A 23,100-nucleotide genomic window follows, 5' to 3' on the forward strand; every position below is an offset into this window, starting at 1 on the left:
TCTGAATCTCAAGACTCCCCGCCATCCCCTCCATGGGTCCTATTGTCAACATTTACAACTGCATCTTATTCCATATTCTATTTTTTAAATCAATCCATCTTATCCATAGTATTTGTTACATTACAAGTGGGTTTCAAAGCCTACTAATGTTTTCATGTGCTTGCAGCGGTCTCCTAGATAATTTATAATTTTTCCCCATTCTTCTTTAAAGTTTTTGTCCTCTTGGTTCCTGCGTTTTCCAGTCACCTTTGCTATTTCAGTGTAGTCCATCACATTTGTTATTCTTTAAGGGTTTCTTGCTGCTTTTACGGAAAACAAAGTTATCTTTCTTCCAAAGCGACTCACCCTTCAATTCTGTACATCAGGATGTTGGATCAACAGCACCCAGCAGCTGGAGAAATCTTTCTGCTTGCTCTCAACAGTCCACTGTGTACAGAACAGCTCAAAGAAGCCTGTTTATTATACCAATGCTAATGTCATTGTGGATTCCCCCGCCCCTCTCCTGCCTCTAACTTTGAAGGTTAGCCAAAGAAGATGGGCAGCTTTCATTGCATCTTCTGCAATGTTTCCAGTTGCTTAAAACCCAAAGGAAACCCCAGAGGGGATCATTCTTCTGAGTGTCAGAAAGGGCTGGAAATCAGACAAAAATCAGGCAGGGAACGGCTGCCAAAGCCAAGGTCCCTTGTGTTGATGATGAACTGAAGGGGCCAATTCTGGACTGAATTACAATGTGTTTATTTCATTACTGTGTTTATTTTAATCCTAACAAGCTAAGTACTTAGACATGCTGCCTAATCTTCCTTGAGAGAAAGGGAAGAGCGGTTTTCTCCTTACTAGAGTTCTCTCTTTTCCCAAGCCAGGCAAAGAAAGAAAGAAAGAAAGAAAGAAAGAAAGAAAGAAAGAAAGAAAGAAAGAAAACCTTCATTCATGACATGATACAGGAAGAGGAACGGGGAAGATGCTAGAACAGCATGACAAAACAGCCTCACAGGCAAGCTTCCTGGGATTGCTTTGAACTCTTCCTCATCATTATTTCATGCACAGGATAGCTTTTACGCTTATGAGAGGGGAGGGAGAGGGAAGAGAGAAACAACCAAAGTTGCCTTCAGGATTTTTAAAATCAAAGCTGCTGCTTTGCTGATTCCTGCTGCAGCGAGTTTTCGGACAGGGAGATTCAAGTCTGGTGACCTATACATGACAACCATTTTTTTTTACGTTTACAAACACCACTGGGCCTGCAGGTGATTTATCAGGGACAACAGATATGGCTGTCCTATTTCTGGAAGATAATCATGCATCTTGACAATGGAGTACAGGTTTTTGCTCTTATTTGATCTGATCTTCTGATGTCACTCGGACACGTGTGCCATACACACCATCCTATGGACTACGGAAAGATGGTCATTCCAAATGTACTCAAGGGAGAATGGGATGTTAATGATGGTTACGGTTTTCTGAGCTCTGCCTTCAATAATTAAGGTGTTCTTTGGGGGAGCAGGAAGCAGATTGTTAAACAACGGTATCTCAGCTCAGTGAGCATGTGGCCAGCACCGCATCTTCTGCCAAAGTGGTTCCATCAGAGGATGTATTTATTTAATATATTGCAATGCAATATGCAATTTTAAGACCACTATGCCTAAAAGACCACATTTCCCCATATAAATCTGCCCTGACCATGAGGCACTTGTCTGCATGCCGTATCTGAGTAAGGCTTAAAGGTGGCAATGAGAAAACAGGCTCTCTCTATACTATGCTCCCCCCACCAATGTTTTCAGGAATGCTGTCCCCGGGGAAGACTGCCTGGTACCCATATTATCATGAATTTTGGCACCCAGAAAATGCTTTTTTGTTTTCCCAGACATTTGAGCAGCATCAGTAGTAGGCTATTGCAGTATAAAATCTGTTTTTAATAATGTTATTTATTTATTTGTTTGTTTGTTTGTTTGTTTGTTTGTTTGCTTTTAATTTTTTTACTACGGATGTATGTTGATCGCTTTAGGGCTGTTTTTCGTGGGAAATAAAGTGTAAACTCAATACACGGAACAGATTATACTGAGATTTGTTTCGTTCTAAAAGGAAAATGGAACCAGAGAATTAAAATATTGAAACACAGGCAGTTATTTGACTATGTTTTATTAGAATATCAAATAAAAGATCACTATAAGAGATAAATACAACAATTATGTCTATGCACTGTGCTCCACAAATAAAAAAGGAGATCTATACTTGATTCCTAGAATGAGAAAAAAGTATTGATACATTTCTGGGCATTTGGTATATTTATGGAAGCCCCAAAGAGCTAAAATGCTGTTACCCGGTTGAGAAATGTGGTGTTGCACTTTTAGGGCCCTTTCTTACAGCACGATCACTGCTGGTTTCCTCAAACTGCAGAACTTCAGTGACCTACAAACAGATCAATTTTTGAACCTGGAGTTTCAGGCCTTTTATTAGGCTCCCAAGTGGCTTTGGATACACACACGACAAAGAGCAAAAGATCATTGCTAGCCCCTCTCCTGCTGTCTTCCCTGCCCAGGCTCTTCTCTTCTTTGAACACTGAACAAGCAGCTCTGCTTGAAAAGGCAGAAGCTCCTCCTCTCCTGTTGAGAGGACATCTCTCCCCCTCCCCAATTATACCTCCTTTGTATGGGGGGGGGGCAGAAACATTTTGAAAGGCACTAAACCACTTTTATGAAAACTCCTGGCATGCCAGCAATAAAGATACAGGCCTTTCCAATTATGCTGAAAAATGGCATTCCACTTTAGCATATTCAAAACTTCTAAGAACAATCCTATTAAAACCTATGGTGGCACCATGTTATACAGGGAGGGAGAGAAATAAGTCAAAAAGTAGATTCTGAGCAGGCAAGCTCCATCCCTCATACTGAACTTCCGAAAACATGAGCACCGTAACACTAAAAATATTGACCAAGCTGATTTCCACCAGTTTTGCATCCAAGTAAGTTAAGATTGGAGCCTTAATTAAAAGTTTGTTTTAAAAGCCAAACTGCACAATAAATGAGTTGTTGCATTTAATGTGGCTGTTTTTGCTTTCGGTAACCACCGTGTTTGGAGAGCAAGACCCTCACAGGCCAGATAAAAATCCTCCCTTATCCCCTTAAGCTGCTTTTTGCATTAGGAGAGAATCTACAAATTGTGGCATGGCTTGAACCCTTTTCCTGCTCACTGCAGTCCCACTCTTGATTGCATCCCCCTGGTATAAGTGACCACACTTGGAATACTGTGTGCATTTAAGGTCACTGCATCTCAAAAAGGTGTCGTAGAGCTGCAAAAGGTGTAGGTGACAAAAATGATCAAGGGAGTGGAATGACTCCCCTCAAAGGATAGTCTGTGCACGTGCAGGTTGCGATTTGGTGCTTCTGCGCATGTGCAAAGCGTGATTTAGCACTTCTGTGCATGTGCGACTGCTGAAACCCAGAAGTAACCCGTTCCGGTACTTTCGGGTTTCGGCAGGTGTGTAACCCAAAAAATCGCAACCTGAAGCAGCTGCAACCCGAAGTATGACTGTATTTTAATATTCTGTTGGAACCCGCCCAGAGCGGCTGGGGTAACCCAGCCAGATGGGTGGGGTATAAATAATAAATTATTATTATTATTATTATTATTATTATTATTATTATTATTATTATTTCTGGATTCCTCCCGTCTCTCTCCATTTCCGCCCTCTATTTTTCTAATGTTTTACTAAGTTTTTATAAATGCTGCAAGCTGCCCAGAGTGGCTGAAGCAACCCAGTCAGATGGGCGGGGTAGAAATAAGTTGTTGTTGTTGTTGTTGTTGTTTTTCAGGGTGGGGTGAACACAATTGTGTCCAATCCCAGCTTTATTAAATTTATCGAATTTATCCATGGATGTCTATGGCCTGCCGTTTCTTCCATCCCAGGGAACATTTAAAAACAGCTTCTTTGTGTGAAGCAGCAAATAACTTACCCAGACAATGAGATGGTTCTTTCTTCCATATTTTTCACTCTATTTCTGCCCTCCATTCAATTGTCAGGATCCTTCCTCATGAACCAAGAGTCTCTTTTAGGGCTCCTTCCCCCCCCCCCCCAGTTTTCTTGCGCTTGTGTATCCCTTGAGGTTACCCTGAGTCTGTCAGTATTTCTTTCTCGTGTGTCACCGATGTGGTTTTGGAAACCTAAAGCATGAGCACCATGGGAAGAACTGAAGAAGTATTAGTTGTTCGGGAACCTTCTCTGATTTGCCCTTTTCCTGAAAGTGGGACAATTTGCTTTGAACAATAGCAAACCAGAAAGTCAACTGAGGAAGCTTTTCCTAGCAAGATGGTAAAGTGATGGGGAGCTTCTGGTCTTAAATGCCTGCCTGCCATGCAGCTGATAAAAATTACAAAACAAACCCTGGCAGAAACACAGGTGGGCACTACAGATTTCATGTTGTATCAAAGGTGCCTTAAGGCAAAATTCGGTACAGCAATCTGGATATTTCAAGTTGGCAAGCCAATTAACACACTTCAAGGCAATGGGGCAGTTAGGAGAATTCCTGGATACTAGTTTTCCAATTCAGAGGGGAAAGGAGGACTCACTGAAATGAAAACACAAAGCCGAAGAAAGAAATACTAGCTAAACATGTAGGAGCTGGGTGCAAGTTATTGCCAAAGTTTGGCTTTACTTGACTTGGAATCATAGCTGTCAACATTTCCCTTTTTTTAAAGGGAAATTCCCTTATTCGGAATAGGATTCCTCACTAAAAAAGGGAAAAGTTGACAGCTATGCTTAGAATACAGGATCCTGCTCATAATGCCCATCTGCCCCCTGCTAAGAAAAAGAAAAAGAAAGAAGAAAAAACAACAACGAAAGATTAACAGCACCAGGACTTATAGTTTCTATGATGCACACAATAAGGATGAGGATACAGTACTCTGCACCTCCCTGACCCCTTTGTGGTTGAAATTGTAGAAGTTGCGGAAGGCATTCCCATCCCACAGCACTCCTAGTTATTATATCATGTCTCAGAGATGTTACGGCTTTGTCTTCCAGACCATAAAGAGATCTATGGATAATTTGCATGCCTGGCATCTTATTCCACATATCCAGCTGCCAATCTTTGCCTGCTGGTAGCTGGCAAGTCTTGGGATAGGGCACAGGTGAACTGGTGAGTGATCTGCCCCCTGCCTCAACTAGAGCCAGGGCTTTTTCGGCTGTGGCTCCAATCTGGTGGAACACTCTGTCACAAGAGACCAGGGCCCTGCAGGACTTGACATCTTTCCGCAGGGCCTGCAAGACAAAGCTGTTCCACCAGGCCTTTGGCCAGGGCACAGCCTGACTCCCTCCCTTGGCAATCTTCACGGAGCTCTGGCCCAATGGTTGCCAGTGGCTTGAATTAATTAATTTTATAATGAATGATTTTAGAATGTTGTTTATGCTGTACTTTTGTACTGTTTTATTGTTGTTAGCCGCCCTGAACCCGGCTTCGGCTGGGGAGGGCGGGATATAAATAAAATTTATATATATATATATTAGGTAATCTGCTATCCTGGAGGTGCCAAGGCTGATTAATATCTGGAAGAAGGGCCACTGAGATCCCCCATGTGAGCTGCACTGAGGGAGCCATTTAAGTGTAAGTATATAAATAAACCAAAGCCAAGTCTGGAATAAGATAACTGGGCTCTTTAACCCTGCACCAATTTCAAAATTATTTTTACATATGAAAATGCTTTTAAGCATATGGAATGCTTTTTGTTGCTTGTATACATAAAATTGTTTTTACACACGAAATTGCTTTTAATTGTTGATTTTATTTAATTTTTTTTACTGTAGCTTCACTTCTTGATTTCTCTGTTTGTCCCAGATCTGAAGAGGGGACAGAGGAAAACTAATACCTGCTGTGAAATTCAGAAGTGACCTCTGATTCAAAGAACGTGTGGAGGGCAAAGTCTCTGCCTGACTTTCCCAGGAGGGTAAGGATGCTCTCTGAAAAATAAAAAAAGAAAGTTTACTCCAACATAAGAAGCCCTAGTGAATTCAGAAAAGCTACCCAAGCAATGGTGGTGTGGGAACAAAGGGACCCTGGACTTTCCTTTGCCTTCCGATTATTCTGCCTTGGGGAAATGTCGTTTACTTATTCATTCATTCATTCCGAATGCAATCCGGCTCCAGAAATGAACTACTACAACAACAGATAATAACAACTGCTCTGACTGGCAATCAGAAAGGGAAGGGATGCAGGAGGTGTGGGGAGAATGAAACATCTGGAATTAAAAGAGGGAACCTGGTGGGTAAAAAAAAAAGTGACAGGCACTGTGAGCAGAGTAAAGAAAGAAAGAGTTGCAAAAGGTAGGCAAGAAAGTCGCTTCCTGTCTCATGGCAGAGACCAGGAGGGGCAGCCAGCTGATGGTCCAGATGTTCAGGTACATTCCAGCGGTTTCCGCGAGGGGAGGGAGCAGCGAGCGAGAGGCTGGGACTGGGAGCAGCGCTGCCTTCGCCTCCCTCATTTGTTTGCGGAGAGACCGAGGCGCTGTCGTTAAAGGCACCTCGTCGCCTGCCTCCTCCCTCCCTCCTTCTGTCTCTCCCTCCCTCCCTCCCTTTGTGTCAACGCTACGGAGCGCAGGAGGCCGGAGCGGAGCGAGCGCTTCTGGTGGCGGATCCGGAGACCCCGGAGGAGCCGCACCTCCTCGCTGGCTGGCTGGCTGGCAGCGCGGGGAGCGTCAGCGATGCAAGTGACGAGGCGATGCTCGCGGTGAGTTTCTTTTCCCGCGGGGGAGGGAGGGAGCGGGAGGGAGGTGGACTTTCCCTGCCTCTCCCACTCCTTCGCGCCGGGGGGTCGGCCTCTCCCCCGCCTCAAATAGAACCTGGGAAATCACTTGTGGAGGGAATTCGCCGCGGGCCAACCTCACACCTGGAGTTTGCAGGCGCCGGCGGGAAAAAGTGCTCCGTCCATGCGAGGCTCGGAGCGCCAGCCTGGCTCTGTCTGAGCCTCATCCGGTGGCAGGGAAAGGCTGCGGAGAGAAAGCTGCTTAGGATCGAGGAGCCGCGCAGCCGGATCCTGAGCCACACTGCTTTCAAAGTAGGGGGGGGGTTCGTTAGTGTTGACCACGCGCTTTACCCGGGAGCAAGCCCAGCGCACACATTGGGATTTCTCAGTAAGCAGTCAAGAGATGGCGGATCTCGAAGACTGAGGTGATCGGGTCATGCCTACACAAGGATCCCTTTATACTGAGTGACCAGATCGTCGTTGCAAAAGGATCTCTTTGTAACCAGCGATCTCCAGTGCCTGCCTGGGTCGAGCAACCGGCACCTGCTGTAGCACTAAGGAGCAGCGATCTTTTGTTATCAGTAACTGAGATTACCCCCCTCCCCTTCCAAAGCACCTGGAAGAATTTTCTTTTTTGTACTTCTGGGGAAGGCGGCGGGGGTCAGAGCAGCCAGCTTGCTGCGGAGAATGAAGCAACCACATCCCATTGGCTCTCACCTGTCCGTTTTTATCCTCACAACAACCCTGAGAGGTATGCTCGGCTGAGAGAGGCAGAGTGCGCCCACCCAACGAGCTTTGTGGCTGAACGCACGAGTGTGAAACCCGAAGTCCTGGTCTGGCCCTCTAACGACTATGCCACACTGCCTCGCTCTCAAGCGATTTCCTCGGAAGCTGCCCGTGTACATTACCCTGGAATGTCATTCTCAAGCCTTTTGCTATCCTTAAATCCAGTTTTCCTGGGAATAAAATCTAGGCTCGGGAGCGTCAGGCTGCGATCTTTCAATTTTCAGAGCGTGGTGATGCCACAGTCCGCTCCTAAAATACCCCTCCTTGCAAGGATTTCAGTGTGGACTTCCATACTTCTAAGCAAAGCCGGAGGCTGGGGGGGGGGCGGGGAGGTTGGTTCCGTAACACCCTTGGTCAATTGGCAGGTAAAATCCTAGCATGTAATATATACTTGGGAGACACTGAGACTCTCAATCTTAGGGTCGTGAGTTTGAGCCGCACGTTGGGCGACAGATTCCTGTATAGCAGGGGGTTGGACTAGATGACCCTTGTGGTCCCTTCCAACTCTACAGTTCTGGGATTCTAAGAGTTTTCTGAGATCTCTTTCTTCCAAGTAAAGCGTGCCCATTTCCGCGGTTTCGCCAAACTGGGAGGGAAACTGGTTTTGCCCGCACTTGACGCTGGAAGGAAGGGAGCACCAAGCCCAGGAACTAACTGAGCTTCGCGGAGTAAGTTGCGTCTGATGTGTCCTTATCAATTTCAGGGCAGCTAATCTGCAATGTCGGACCCTACCTTAAAAAAAGAAAAGAAAGTGCGGGGAGCCCCCCTCTCCACCCTCCGTCTTCCTGACAGCCTTCATAACCCGCGTTTTTAGGAAAGCAAAGAGCCTGAAAATCACATTAAAGGGCTCTATCTTCCTTGCTGGGAAGCAAGAGGTTAAACTTTGTTTCGGAGGGACGAGCGTGCTGGTTTCCTGAGATAAATGGGCAGGAAGCAAATTGCTTCCCCTGCTCTCTGGCCAGCGGCTCCCAAATGCTTTTTGCACCTGCTACTCTGCATTTTTGCAGTTCGGCGCTGCAAAAAAAAAAAACCTCCCCCCCCCACCCGCGCGATCGCATCACTTCTTTCCAGCCTGGCTCGAGCAGAAAGCCCCTTTCCCCCGGCCCCGGGAAGAGGGGCCGTCTCACCACTACCTTGATTGTTTTATTTATTTATTTATTTATTTACGATTGCTGTTGTTTTCGCTGCCGATCAGGTCCTGAACTACCCGGCGTCCCATCCTCGGAGATGCAGGTTTGACGACGCCCTCGGTTCTCTCGGCGCCGCAAGGGTTAAAGATGATGTAAGTAGCCAAGTATTTTTTTTCTTCTTCTTCTTCGCCCGAAGCGGATTTATTAAGCGCTCCGCGGTGGGTGCGCGCGCGCGCGCGTTTGTGCCCAGCCTTCCCCAGATGGCCGGAGGAGAGAAGCAATGGAGGGAGATGGAATGGGACCCCGGGAGTTCTGGGTTCGAGTTTTACAACTACTCCCCTGCGGACTGAATCTGTCCCCACACAGACCCCATCCACCAAGTTTCCAGGATTCAGAATGGTGTGCTGGCAAAACAGTTCTGCAAACGGAAATCGCATCCACAGGGGGGCAGTTCAAGCAGCTCGCGTTCCTTCTGGGGACTAGTGTTGTTTGAAAGAGAAGCCACAGTTTCTTTCACTAACGTTCCTAGCATATGCTTGACACATGACCAGCTACACTATCCTTCAAGTTTCACTTTCCCCTTCCCTCGGGTTTTCTGTTTACATGTTGATGCCTCCTTCCTGGACAGTAACTGCTGGATCCTAAGTGTGAAGGAAGGCTGACTGGATCCCCTGTTAAGATTTCATTCATATAGGGTCTCCCAGCCTAGCTGGGCAAACCAGCAAGGTGTTAGTGGCTGCGAGCCACTTTCAGGTGGAAAGATTTCACCCCTAGATACTTTATCTAAAAGCGTCTACTTTCAAGAGGATCTGTTCCCAGGGGAAAGTGCTCAAAACTGGGACCTTAATGCCTCTTTACTTGTAAGTACATCTGAGGTGTACTTGCCAATAAACTTGCAAATAAACAAGATTATGGTGCTCAGGGCTCTTGCCGTTTGACTTCCGCCAAGTAAGGCGGTTAAGGATGAGAGGTAAAAAACCGAGTGATCTTGTTACAATTTAATGGATTTAGTAGGAGTCTGAAGTGCTCTGGTGCTTTGTGTGTATTTAAGCTAAAGCTGTGTGTGGATCTGTCTTGTTGATGACAGCAGTGGCGGAACACGGGGGGGGGCAGAGAGCAGGCGGGGGCGTGGCGTGCCACCTGCAGGGGCGTAACATGCGTCCTGGGGGCGTGGCACCCAGCACGGGGAGGGGGGCAGCTGTGATGGGACCCCACCGGGATCATGCTGCTGGGGGCGATGCGCTCCGCTGCACTCCTCTTCCTCCACCAGTGGATGGCAGCGTTTTCTTGCTTTCTCAAAGTCCCGGCCTTATGCAAGGGATGGAGACGCCCTCAAATGGAGGCCAACTCCTATCACCCCTGACCATAGGCCGTGTTGGTTGAGGCTGATGGGAGTTGGAGTCCAGTAATATCTGGAAGGCCGCAGGTTCCACATCCCTGTCTTAAAACACACACACATTCTTCTGAGTAGCCATATTTAGGCTCAAAACTAAGTCACACTGAATTAAGTAGGGCCAACTAGTGAATTAGCAATCAAGGTGACCATGGCATTTCCTCCAAAAGGCTCCTGCCATAGGAACATGGTTGGTGGATGACGCACAGCATCTACTATTGCAGCTGGTAACATGTGGAACACATGTGGTCCAAACTTAAGGGGGTCCTCCGTCAGCATAAGGAGAAACTGAACTGCTCAGTGGTTTATTTCCAGTTGATGGTTTTGTTGGAACTTTGCAAACACATGCCAGCACTTCAAACACCAAACTTTTGGTCACAACAGATCTAAATAAGACTTCATTAGTGGACATTTATTTTATTTTTAAAGCGGGGGGAGTAACCTTTCTAATTCAGGGGTATTATGTCGGCATCAGCATATTTAATAAATAAATAAAGAGAATGTATATGTAGCACATCTCTTAACAGTGGCATTTATATCATTGCAAAAGATGCAACTGAAAAGCATCATTTTCCAGCCTCTCTATAACTGAACAATCAAGCCCCCTTTGGTGAATTGTAGCTTCTTTGAATGAAAGCTGTAACATTTCATGACCTGTGTGTTTACAATAACTCAAGAGCGCCCTCTACAGTGTGAAGGGCTGCCATGCAGTAGAACGAGAGAAGAGAGAGCCTTTTCCTCCAGCGTTTCTTTTTCTAAAAAAAGGAATTTTCTGCATTCAGTGATGGTCTTCCTGTAATCTATGCTGAAGAGTCAAGTGCCCTGAAAAAAAACAACAACTTGCATTTAATATACTTATATAAGTTGACATTGATTTTTTTCCAACTTCAATTCATTTATGGGTTGGATTATTTCTGGCTTTGAACTATTTTCTCTATATACCCTGAATCTAGTACAGGTTACAGCAGTTAACAGAGCTTTAAAGAGGGCAGGACCCCAACTCTTCGAGTGGTCATACTTTAGAAATGCATAATTGTCTTAACGCAGGTGGAGGCATAGCACAAGTTGTGACCGGTGTCTCTTTATTGTTTAAAAAAATTACAAATGGTTTGTGAATCTCTGGCAAAACAGATATTTTACTATTTAGGCAAAGTGCACTCCTATGCATATTTATTCAGAAGTATGTCACTGAATTTAAAAGGAGTGAGTCAAAAGTAGATGTGTATATAACTGCAGACTCAGTTCTACTGAAATCTGTGGGACTTGGAATGAAACAGATGGGCTGTAAACTAGCTAAAATCACACAGTGGTTTTATAAGATTTTATGGTGATACTAGAAATTTGTACACCTTAAGTGGTTTACTTTGCCTCACAAATGTATCCAATGAATGCGATGACTTTGTTGAGAAGCACCTGGTTTTGAGGCAGTAATTAAATACACTCTATTTAGTACAGTTTGGTACATATTTACTCAGGAAGGAAGTCCTGGGTTCAATTGAGCTTACTTCCACATAAGTGGTAAAGAACTGAAACAACAGGTTCTCTGTGGGAGTTCATGCATCTCAAAAGCCACTTTTGCTAGTCATTATAACTTGATGGATGTGCAGTGTGTACTGTCCTCAAAACTAGATTAGGGATCTGGAAGTTGTGGTCCACTAGATGTTGTCAGACTTCAGTTACCAACAGACCCAGTCAGCAGAGAAAATGGCCAGGGTTAATGGGAGCTGAACTGTAGCCCAATATTATGTGGAGGTTCCCCATCCCGCTTCAGATCTTGCTAGACCACCAGCTGTTATATAAACCAACTGAGTGTTAACTACTGGCCCATGTTTGTGTGAACAGAGATGGCTGGTGCCCATTGAGGTTGGAAGGGCAGAATGCAGGGATCCCAAACAGTAGGTGGCACTTGAGCCAGTACCAGACAGAGTCAACTAATTTTAGTTTCCCCATCATCCTCTTTCCTGCTAAATTATACAAGGGCAACTCTGGGACTAAGGAAGAAGTTGATGGGTTCTCCCACTACTCACTGCACTAGTCGTGAGAAATAAGATGGGCAGGTGGGGGCTGGTTGGCAAGGCACTGCCCCACTTGCCCCAATGAACCAGCCACCACTGTTCACAACTCCCTGCCTGTACAGTGGTGCCTCGGGTTACATACGCTTCAGGTTACACACAGTTCAGGTTACAGACTCTGCTAACCCAGAAACAGTACCTTGGGTTAAGAACTTTGCTTCAGGATGAGAACAGAAATCGTGCGGCGGCAGCGGGAGGCCCCATTAGCTAAAGTGCTGCTTCAGGTTAAGAACAGTTTCAGGTTAAGAACGGACCTCCGGAACAAATTAAGTTCTTAACCCGAGGTACCACTGTATAGGTAGGTTTGCATTCTCTTATTGACATGGATATAATCAATGGGGGGGTTGGGGGACTTTATCTGATCAACTTGTGCAGTTCAGATTTTTGCCAAAGGCACAGGAGCAGCATCGGTTAAAACAATTGCAAAATAAATTGCCTGGATTGCTTGCTTGAAATGTGTGACTATATGTACTGTTGTTTATAAGTGAAACCTCAAACACTCCCTCAAATCACTCCAAAGGCAAATAGCTTGAGAATGATGGTGGTATTTCAAGTTAGTTTTTGTGACCTTGGTGGGACTTCCAAACACATATTTTGGGGGTTGAGGCCACGTGTTTAACAAGGCCCTTGTGCCCTTGCTAGAGAGTCACTCCCCTTGGACTCAGTGAGGGTACAGGGATGTTGTGACTGCAACGAATAGCAAATTCTTGCCTAAATGACTTCAGGATTAGGTTAAAGTAGGATCATCAACATTTCCTCTGGCTCAATTCCAGGCCTCTCATTTTTGCATAACAATTCTTCCAAGAAACAGCCTCTATCCAGGTTGGAGGAAAGAGGGTTAATTTTTTTTTTAAAAAAAGGAGCCCTTCTGACTGCCCCAAGGAGATATGCGTGCGAGCCGATGAAAAGGAAAGTGTATTCAAGTGTTAAAGCAATTCGTGAAGATTAGATTCCACTTCACACTTACAGATAAGGAAACTGGATGCTGTTAGACACCCCCCTCTCGCTTCCACGTTGTGTATATCCCGTCCCTCTTCGGCAGACTCCTTGTCCGCGTGCCTGGCAGCAATTTAGTACACTGCCTTCAGCCTCTGGATAGCAGAGAGACAGAAGCAGCAGCTCGGTACGAGATCAGTGCTGCTAACGTTTACATCACAATCCATAAACCATTTCAATAAGAGCTGCCCTCCTGTCAATAAGTGATTATTCTATAGATGCTTAGTCAAGGTAGCGTAACGCGGATTAGTTGCTCTTTAAATTGTCCTGTTAAGCCGCTTTAATGCACCAACCGTACACCAATTGCTTGTCCTTGTGTGTGTGTGTAGCCCTCTCTCCCCCGATCTTTCTTTCTAGAAAATACACTCGAGCTAAGAATAGGCAGGTTGCTAATTATAGATCCCCCCCCCCCCCGCATGATAATATATATAAGTGGAGCTTCCGGTCTCCTTGTTGTTCTTTGCAAGTCACTAGAGAAGGGTGGTTGTTACGGATTAATTATACCAGTTCAAACAAAACAACACCCTTTTAAAATGAGAACTGGAAGTGACCAATTGGAGGACGCCTCAGTCCTAATGATGACTAATTTCAAAGCATGCCTGCTTAGGATGGCAACATTAAAATCCAGCCCTTTCTTTAGGGATGCCTAAGGAAGTCGTATGCCCCACTTTCCCCGTCTAACAAATAACTTCGCTGCTAAATCGAGGACGCAAAAAGTTAACAGGAAATTTAACCTGAAGCTGAATCTCTACTGGGGAGAAGACACAGCGCTCTCTCGACCCCTTCAGGCAGAATCCTACGGGCAAACCCCACCCCTACTTTCCAACCGTGTTGCTGAAAACAAGCAGCCTTCAACCTTGTTTCAGGATTCTAATTTGGAAGGTTTGCCTAGTCAACGTTCCAGTGTGAAGAGTCCAGGGCTGCGCTGGGCCGGGAACATGATTGGCCGCTTAAAAAGGGGAAAAAAGTTGAATCACGTGGGGGACCCCCTCCCCTCGAAAGAACAGCTTAGATTACATCAAGCCAGCGCTCACCGGCCGGATCTCTAGTACTGTATAGTCTCGGCAGGAATGTGTGCGCTGGGAGGAAGGAGACGCGGCCCGGGGGTGGTGCGTAAAGGCGCAGACTTCCCGGCAGCGAGGGGGGTGGGAATCACTGGAGTGTGAGGGCTCCGCAGTAAAAACAAAAAAGTCTCTTCCAGGCGGGTCCTTTCTCTCCTAGCGTAAGGAGACTCTGCACTAAATCTGCAGCCTGCTTTCCGCTTTTGTTTTGTGCAATTGGCCAGAGCAAAAATAATAATACCGACAGCCAGCCATTGCAAACAGTAAACACCTAAGCAAGTAGTACTGGCTCCTTGGAGAAGAAAAATCTACTCCAGAAATTGGTTTAGTTAGTTGGAGGAGGGAGAAGGAGGAGGAGGAGGTAAGTTCCGGCCTCCTATGAGGGTTGCCTTTGTTTGGCTGAACGGGCTCTGGGAGCCAATGGGAGCGCGCCGGGAGGAGTGGGGCGGGCGGGCGAGCCTGATGTGAGTGTGTGTGCAGAGCCGAGATTGCTTCCAGTGGGAAGGGTGTCGGTCTGCTTTTCTGCTGCCAGGTCTCGCTCCGCTCGGCGTGAGGACGGGGCCGACCATCTCCGGGGCTGCTCGGTGGCTTTCCGCTCACCCGCTTTGTGTCTCTCTTCTTTCTCCCCTCTTCCTCCTCCTCCCTTCCTCCAACCAACCGCCGCCTCTCCGCGATGCCGCCCTCGCTGGCCTCCGCCTCTGCTCCCGTGTGGCCTGGCGGCCTCTTTCCGCCGTGGGGTTGATCCGAAGGAGGAAGAAGAGGAAGCGCGGAGGCCCGATCGCCTGCTCATGCAGCAGCCCCATCGCCGCCGCCGCCCCACCGTTGGAGTCCCGTCGAGCTGCATGGACGGGCATGGGGAGAGCGGCCCCTCTCTGCGCCATCGCCGCCGCCAACGCCGCCAGGGCTGAGCAGCAGCAGCGCCGCCCCCCGCCTGCCCTCCTCGTCCTTTTCAGCCTGGGGCTGCTCCTACACACAGGTACCGCCTGGGCCCCTCTTTGGGCGGGTGTGGAGGGTGGAAGCCCCCAAGAAAACGGGCCGGGATGGAGCGGGAAGCGACGCCCCGATGGCTGCGGAGCTGTGTAGTGAGACGTGTTTGTTCGCGAGTTGTTGGTTTGGGGGGGGGGTTCCCTTTTTCTTTTCTTTTTAACGGGACGTTTGGTGGCCGAGCTGGGCTGCCCAGATCCGGAGTTCACTTCCTCGGGAGCAAGTGGAAAGCCCGCGATCGCGGAAAGTGCGCGCGCGCGTATGTGTGTGTAGAGGAATCTGAAGTTTTTGCGCGACCCACCTGGAGCGTCGCAGGCGGGGCGGACGGCTCCTTGCTGAAGGCGCGGGGTGTTCCGAGGCTGCTCTTGCCAGTGGGAGCCGCTTGTGCCAAAACGCTTGTTTTGCAGCCCGGAGGAATCTGACACACACGCGAAGGCTTCTCCCTCCTCCTCCTTCTCCTCCTCTCCTTTCCGCGGTCTCTGCTTTTAAAAAGCAAGTCTGCGAGCCTTCTCTCCCCAGCAAGGCGGGGGCGCGGAGCTGGCCCCGCTCGACGGAGCGGGGGAGGGGGCTGCCGTGTCTGGGTGAGTTTGATTGGCACCGCTCCCTCCCTGCCCGGGTGTTTACTAAGTCAGCGCCGAGATCAGGTTTCTCTTCTCCTCGCCGCCGCCTCCTCCTCCTCCTTCGCGACGCAGGAAAGAGAGCGCCTGGGCTCTCCTAATCTGCAGCTGGCGTTGAAGGATTTTGGGAGGAGAAGGCGAGGCGATCTCGGTGAAAAGTCGTCGCTTTCCCTTCTTCCCAGCGGCTGAACTTTGAATGCGGATCTGTTTGCGCGGCTGGAATTCCCACTTTTTCTTTTCTTTGCTCCAATGGTGCAACGGGATGAGGCTTGCTGCTCCTGTTATGTTTTCTGCAAGATGCCTCTGTCTTGTCAGCTGTCATGCTTTTAAAAAAATGGTATTTCTGTTGGCCTTCCTGTAGGAGCCCAAACCTTTGCTGGCTTGTAAGCTTCTCCTTTTCATTTCGCCTAGGGAAGCTTGCTGGGCAAAGGACTCCTCCGTCTCAGGCAAACTCATGAACAAAGGTTGGGTTTGTAGCATGGATTGGGTGGGTGGGGGGACTTTATGGTGTGTATGGGGAAGGGCAGAGTCTGGTTTGTGTGCAGCAGGTCCCAGCTTCAATCCTTGGCCATCCCTAGGTTAGGGATGGGAGAGTCCGAAATCCTGGTGGGATTCTGCCAGTCAGTGGTTGGCAGTGCAGAGGTAGATGGACCATTGCCTGACTAAGGCAGATTTCGTCTGCTCTTCCTAGCAAAGCTTCTTACATCAGTGTGTGAAGGGGATCTGGGTCCCCAACTGTTTTTCTGATAGGGCTTCTGTGCCTTTCACACTTTTGCTTACAAATCAAGTAAGAACTTTTCCTGTCGCTATTGACACACCATAGCAATTTTCAGCTTCTGAATGTCTTGCTTTTAAAGATTTCATTACTGCATTTCTTTATTTTGGAGGGAGTGGGAGCACCCAAGAAGTTTCCCAAAAATAAAAAGTCTCTGAAATCAATAGGATTTTGTGCTGGGGTATTTGGTCAGGCATACAGTTTTAAATATTTGTAGGCTCCCTTTCTGGACAACGTGCTCTGGAGGTGACAGCAGTGATATAAGATACAATATCAAATTAGAAACTATTTAAAACCACAACAGTTCGTAGAAATACTTGAAAATATTGTTCAGTCAGTAGAAAGAAACTTGAGAGAGGCCCACTCTGGGTGTTCCTTGGTGCAAAAGCAGAGATCAGATGCATGAATCCCAATGAAAATCTACACAGATGTATTTTGTGAAGTTCTAGATTGCACAAAATTATGCAGTAAATACAACCTTGGACTGCTGTGAGAAGAGCTTACTAGAGACATTTCACAGTGAGATCACCGTGTCAGAGATTTGTAGAATTGTAGAGTTAGAAGGGGTCAATCATCTAGTCCAATGCCTTGCAATGGAGGAATCTCAGCTAGATCATACATAACAGATGTCCATCCAACCTGTGCTTTAAAATCTCCAAGGAAGGAGAGTCCACCATTTGTGGAAGTCTGTTCCACTGTCAAACAGCTCTTACCATCAGAAAGTTCTTCCCGTTGTTTAGTTGGAATCACCTTTCTTGTAACTTGAATTGATTGATAGAGGTCCTAGCCTCTGGAGCAGGAGAAAACAAGCTTGTTCCATCTTCCATGTGACAGTCCTTTAGATGTTTGAAGAGGGCAATCGTGTTTCCTCTGTCTCTTCTTTACCAGGCTAAACATACCCAACTCCTTCGACCATTCCTCATAAGGCTTGATTTCCAGACCCTTGATCTTCTTGGTCACCCTCCTCTGCACACAATCCAGTTTGCCGATATTCTTCTTAAATGGTGGTGCTGAGAACTGGACACAGTATTCCAGGTGTGGTCTGTCCAAGGCATAAGAGAGTGGTATTACTGTGGTTGTTTTAAGGAAAGGGTTGATTTTAGTTTTCCCAATGAGATTTAACCAAATGAAACTGTATTATACAGCTTCTGATAGAGCACACCACTTATTGAAGGACTAGAGGCCAACATTTCTTGAATTTTAAGGAAGAGTGTGTTGACAAACTGGCTCCTGTCCCAATCTGAGAGCACCAGCTAAATTTAGGATTCCGGGGGTAGAGTAGCTTAGCTTTCAATAGGCTTCATGCTCTCAGTGGTCCACTGAGAGAAGCGATGGTCCTTAATCAAAAGTGAACTCGTGTTTGTGGCTTTTGATTCTTGTGTGTAAGTTACCAACCCGGCAGCCGTAGAATGTGTGAGGTTTTTGTTTGCAGAAGGTGTAGCACTGACAAGTCAGTACTGAACAAAGAACAAATTCTCTTTGTGACTTCCTTTATGAAATATTCAGAAATATTGTTTCTTTGGATCCAGAGCTTCTCTTTCTGTTTACAAAGAGGCCCTAGAGCAAAGTCCTGTCTCTTTTGGAACTTTGTAACAAATACTATGAACCAAAACAGTAAGGGAGAGTTCATATGGTGTTTTGTTTTGTTTTAAATTCAGTTTATTTATTACACTTTAGAATCATAGAACTGTAGAGTTGGAAGGGCCCCTCAAGATCTTCTAGTCAAACCCCTGCAATGCAACTGGATCGGACCTGCAACCTTGGTGTTATCAGCACCACACTCTAACCAACTGAACTATCCACATTTCCCCCTTCCCCAAGGGGTTAAATGTGGTGTACATGGTTCCTCTGCCTCCATTTTATTTTTTCACAACAATCTTGTGAGTAGGCTAGATTGAGAGATGGTGACTGGCAGTGGCACAAGGTCATGCAGTGAGTTTTATGGCCAAGTGGGGAATTTGAACCCTGGGCTCCCAACAAACACTCTTAAATGTACACCACACACTTGCTGCATTCAACAGGTGTACACTCTTATGTCCCATTGGTATGCAGTAGTTGAGTTGTAAACTCACATACAGTGGTACCTCGGGTTAAGTACTTAATTTGTTCTGGAGGTCCATTCTTAACTTGAAACTGTTCTTAACCTGAAGCACCACTTTAGCTAATGGGGCCTCCCACTGCTGCCGTGCCGCCGGAGCACGATTTCTGTTCTCATCCTGAAGCAAAGTTCTTAACCCGAGGTAATATTTCTGGGTTAGCGGAATCTGTAACCTGAAGCGTATGTAATCTGAAGCATATATAACCTGAGGTACCACTGTACAATATTCAATGAGGGTACATCTCCAGTATGTATACATACATGTTTGCTGCCATCAAAAGAAAATGGCTTCAGTGATGCTTATTAAGTGCATCACTGAAGCAATTCCTTTTACTGGCAACAAGGCAAGGCATGCTGGGTCTGCTACATTTCCTGTTCCCTACCAAGATTAACATTCAATGGAAAGAGTTGTGGTAGAAAGTGGAATGTAGACCTACCCTTTTCATCTATTCTGCATTTTCTTAATCTTTAACCAAAACATCAATTTTTAAAATGAAAAACCCCAACTTCTGTAACATCATAATTTTAGTTACTAAAATACTGTAAATACAAAATTCTCAGTGTCTCTTATTCCTAAAAGTATGTATGGCTTGCTTTAATTTACATACAGCACCATCCTATACACATCTACATAGATGTAAGTCCTATAGAGTTCAGTGGGATTAATCTGTATAACTGCAGCCGTAAATGCATTGAATATTTACATTTTGAGGAGGATGGGGCTGCAACAAAAACACCAAGCTGCTTAAAATAGCATTTGAACTGGAAATTATTTTTCCAACATGGTATCTCTGATTCCCTCTTGGGGGTATGTTAAATATGCAGAACTGCATCCAAAACAGACATACTTCTGCGGGATAGTGAATATTTTAAAAATGTACATTAAAGACACCAGGAACCCCTGTTAAGATTTTCCAACTGGCACCTGATGAGAAATCCTATGGTAAGGTTGCAAATCTAGGCACATTTACCTGGGAGTAAGTCTGATTGCACCGGAGGAGAAGAGGAGGAGGAGTTTGGGCCTAAGGAGTCTCAAAGCGGCTAACAATCTCCTTTCCCTTCCTCCCCCACAACAAGCACTCTGTGAGGTGAGTGGGGCTGAGAGACTTCAGAGAAGTGTGAGTAGCCCAAGGTCACCCAGCAGCTGCATGTGGAGGAGTGGAGAATCAAACCCGGTTCACCAGATTACGAGTCCATCCCTCTTAACCACTACACCACACTGGTATATCTGATATATAAGTAAACAGGTTTTTACAGATAGCACTGTAAATGCAAACGTGTGCAGAAAGAAGCAAGATGTTGACTGTGGCTACTCCAAAACGATGCCAACTCAGTGGGTTGCATTGGAATGAAGCACCTGTGAGTTCAAGGCTGGTTACATTGCCATCTTGGAGCAGGTGGGCGCACACCTACAAGCTGCCCACCACCTCAGTCCCACCACTGCAGCTCTGCCCCCTCATGTGCCACGACTTATCAATGCCACCAGTTGTTGGAAGAGCTCCATGCAGGAAAAGTACAGTATTATATACATAACATGTTTTGATTTATAAAAGAACCCAGTGTTCAAAATTAGCCAGGCGCCAAGCGCTTTTTGTGACCATGTGCAGATCTTTGGATGCCAGGATGGCGACTGACATCTCCATCTGGCTGGCCCCTCCAGCTTTCTGAAACAGAAGAACTTATATTTTTTTTGCATTTGCGCCCCATCTTTTCCTTCAAGGGGTACATGGTTCACCCCCTCCTCAGTTAATCCCTACAAAGACCCATTGAGGTGGGCTAAGAGGTAAGTGACTGGCCCAACGTCACCCAGCGAGCTTTATGCCTCAGTGGGGATTTGAACCCTGATACCCCATGTCTTAGTCCTGCACTCTAACCACTATGCCACACTGGCTCCCTAGAGTACTTCTGCTCTGTAAATTAAGTAGGCAAAGAAATATGGGGAAAGCCAAATGTCCCTTATATCTGAAATACTTTCCTTGGAAGCTTGAGTTTGTTATAGTCTGGATTGTTTTATTTGATGTTTCAATGTGTGCTCAAGCAGAAAGGTGGGTACACTTCAGGTTTTTTCATACATGGGGATAAAGGAGTAAGGGTCAGGGTGAATACCTCCACCCAATTCCAGCCCCCTTCTGGCAGAGCTTCTTTCTGCTTCCTGAGGCTCAGTCTTGCAGGTCTTCCTGTTGTGACCTGCTGCTGGCCCTGTCCTGTACTTGGTCATGAAGTTGTAGGCCTGTAATCTTTTATTATTTTCAGTACACACCAGGGTGGATAAAAATCAATGATATAGGGTGTGTGTGTATGTGTGTGTGTGTATATATATGAATGATTTTTTTATTTAAATCAGATTTTCTTAAAATTTAAATTGGATTTATTTGATTTAAATCAGATTGGATTTTTAAATAAAATACTTTTGGAGAAAAAATCTTTCTAAAGATAGTTTTCTGTTTAAGTTACATTATAGTCCAAAGGCTTTTTATCAGGAAATAAGGATTTGTTTTAAGTTTTTCATGTTTGCTAAAACTCAGTCTAAGTTGTTTTTTTAAAATTGTTTAACCACATCAGTTAAACAAACATGGATAGATATGCTGTAATGTTATTGTTTTAGTTAAATAAATGGTTTGAATTGTTATTAAGGAAATGATTCTTTTTCTCCTTCCAATAAAGGTACAGCAGAAAAGTTGTCCAAATATAAACAGTTAACTTATTAAACCTCACAATAATTTCACAAAAGGCTCTAGCTTGCAACACTCCTCCCACAGCAATAGGAAGTAGGCTCTCTGTTGGAGTGCTATAACAGGTCTTAAAGGGACTATTGTGAGTGCAGTGCCTAGACGGTTGAACTGGGACCTGGGAGACCAGGGTTCAAATCCCCACTAGACCAAGTTCCTAAAATGCTTCTTTCTTTCTTTCTTTCTTTCTTTCTTTCTTTCTTTCTTTCTTTCTTTCTTTTTCTTTCCCTCCCTCAAATCTCTCTCTCTCCCCCCCCCAGTTTCTTAGAAAGCAGATTCTTCTCAGAAACAAGTGCTTTTATTGCCATGCAATCAGAGACTGTCTATTTCTTTATTTCTGTTGATGTGACGAAACAGGCCGATCTATAAATCGTAATGCAGAAGGACACTGATTTTCTTTCCCAGTGAACAGGGAAACCAACAACAGCAACAAAACCCCTCAACGTCATGCGTTACCCTTATTAGGGTTTTTATTCCCTGGTGCACTTTTGTGTTTAATCTGAGTTTGAAAACAAGAGCCGTTGCATTCTGGTGTCCATGGAAACCAGTTAATTAAAAGGGGGAAATGAATGCTATTGTCATTTATTTCGGTTGCTTTCTCCATTTACAACCAAACACAGATGCCCTACTGTTTCTGTGTTGCTCTTCATCTTGGCATTTTGATTAGTTGGGAAATTGCTTACTAATGTGAGCACAACTGAATTTTACAGCTTGCAGTGGTGGACTCTCCCTCCTTGGAGGTTTTTAAGCAGAGTTTGGATGGCCATCTGTCATGGATGCTTTATTTGAGATTCTTGCATTGCAGGGAGTTTGGACTAGGAATTGTATGATTCTACAGTTCCCAAGACACCATCCTTTCTTAAGAGAGCAAAGCACATTATGGCACTCCTTTGAAATGCTCCCGTGTGATGCTCAAGCAAAATCCATGGTATATGGCTTAGAAATAGCTTTCGCTAAATGAGCATATCCTTAGCACAAAATGCAGGGCAATTTAATATGGCTAGCTTTTCACTGGGCAATGTAATTAAATCTGTTTTGAAAAGTGGCAAGGCTTTGTGTGTGGAATGGTGTTTTAGACTCTTCAGAAGTTTATCCTGGGTGGAATGCTGGAGAGTATGAAAAGACAAGTGTTCAAGATATTTGAGACTACACCCTTTAGCTGCGCAGTGAGCATGCAAAAAACTGGATTTAATTATGTCGGTGCATAGCACTTCTAGAGCACTTCTCTCGTTTCTCTCTCCTCTAAACTGCCTCCCCACCAACCCCCCAAATGTGAAAAGCAATCCAAATTTATAATAAAGAAAATATCATTTTATTCCTTCCCTTCTCCATCATAAGTTTATATGTGTGTTGGCCAGCTTTATTTTTGGGAGGCTTGAAGATAATTCCACAGGTCTAGGACATTCCGATTTCTTTTCAAGTATCCTTTTAAAAAACTAAACATGTAAGAATTACATGTGTAAAGTTTGCATTAAAAGATGCAGAAAAACACTCAAGATTTCGTCAGTTTGGGGGGGGGTGAGCTTAATTCCCTTGCAGCCTTCTTTGGTTTCAAATTAGCATGATAAATTCTCTTTTATTTTTAAAAGGGCATGTTCTTAATTCTCTCCCTTCCCCCAGTTGTGGACACAGCCCATCAAGTCTTACATCTGCAAACTGGTTTAACTGAAACATGTATTCAAGTAACATGATAAAAGCCCTAAAATTTACAACAAGTGAGCCATGAAATTA

The 23,100-nt window shown here is 45.5% G+C and overlaps 1 protein-coding gene across 4 annotated transcripts in view; it reads left to right on the plus strand.

Annotated features, from left to right (window-relative positions):
* The first annotated feature begins 6,577 nt into the window (after nt 1–6,577).
* Nucleotides 6,578–23,100, plus strand: part of RGMB (repulsive guidance molecule BMP co-receptor b) — a 42,801-nt gene continuing 26,278 nt past the window's right edge. The window contains exons 1-3 of one of the 4 annotated variants that reach the window (XM_082191489.1): nt 6,578–6,713; nt 8,710–8,796; nt 14,916–15,142. In XM_082191489.1, the coding sequence (XP_082047615.1) occupies nt 8,792–8,796; nt 14,916–15,142 (232 nt within the window). In that variant the 5' untranslated portion in view covers nt 6,578–6,713; nt 8,710–8,791. Of the gene's footprint in view, nt 6,714–6,739; nt 7,480–8,165; nt 8,183–8,453; nt 8,797–14,915; nt 15,143–23,100 lie in introns of those variants that run through there. The other 3 variants (XM_082191491.1, XM_082191492.1, XM_082191490.1) reach the window with 3 other exon arrangements.

Source organism: Podarcis vaucheri (assembly GCF_965113315.1).
Source record: "Podarcis vaucheri genome assembly, chromosome: 11".
NCBI lineage: Eukaryota > Metazoa > Chordata > Lepidosauria > Squamata > Lacertidae > Podarcis > Podarcis vaucheri.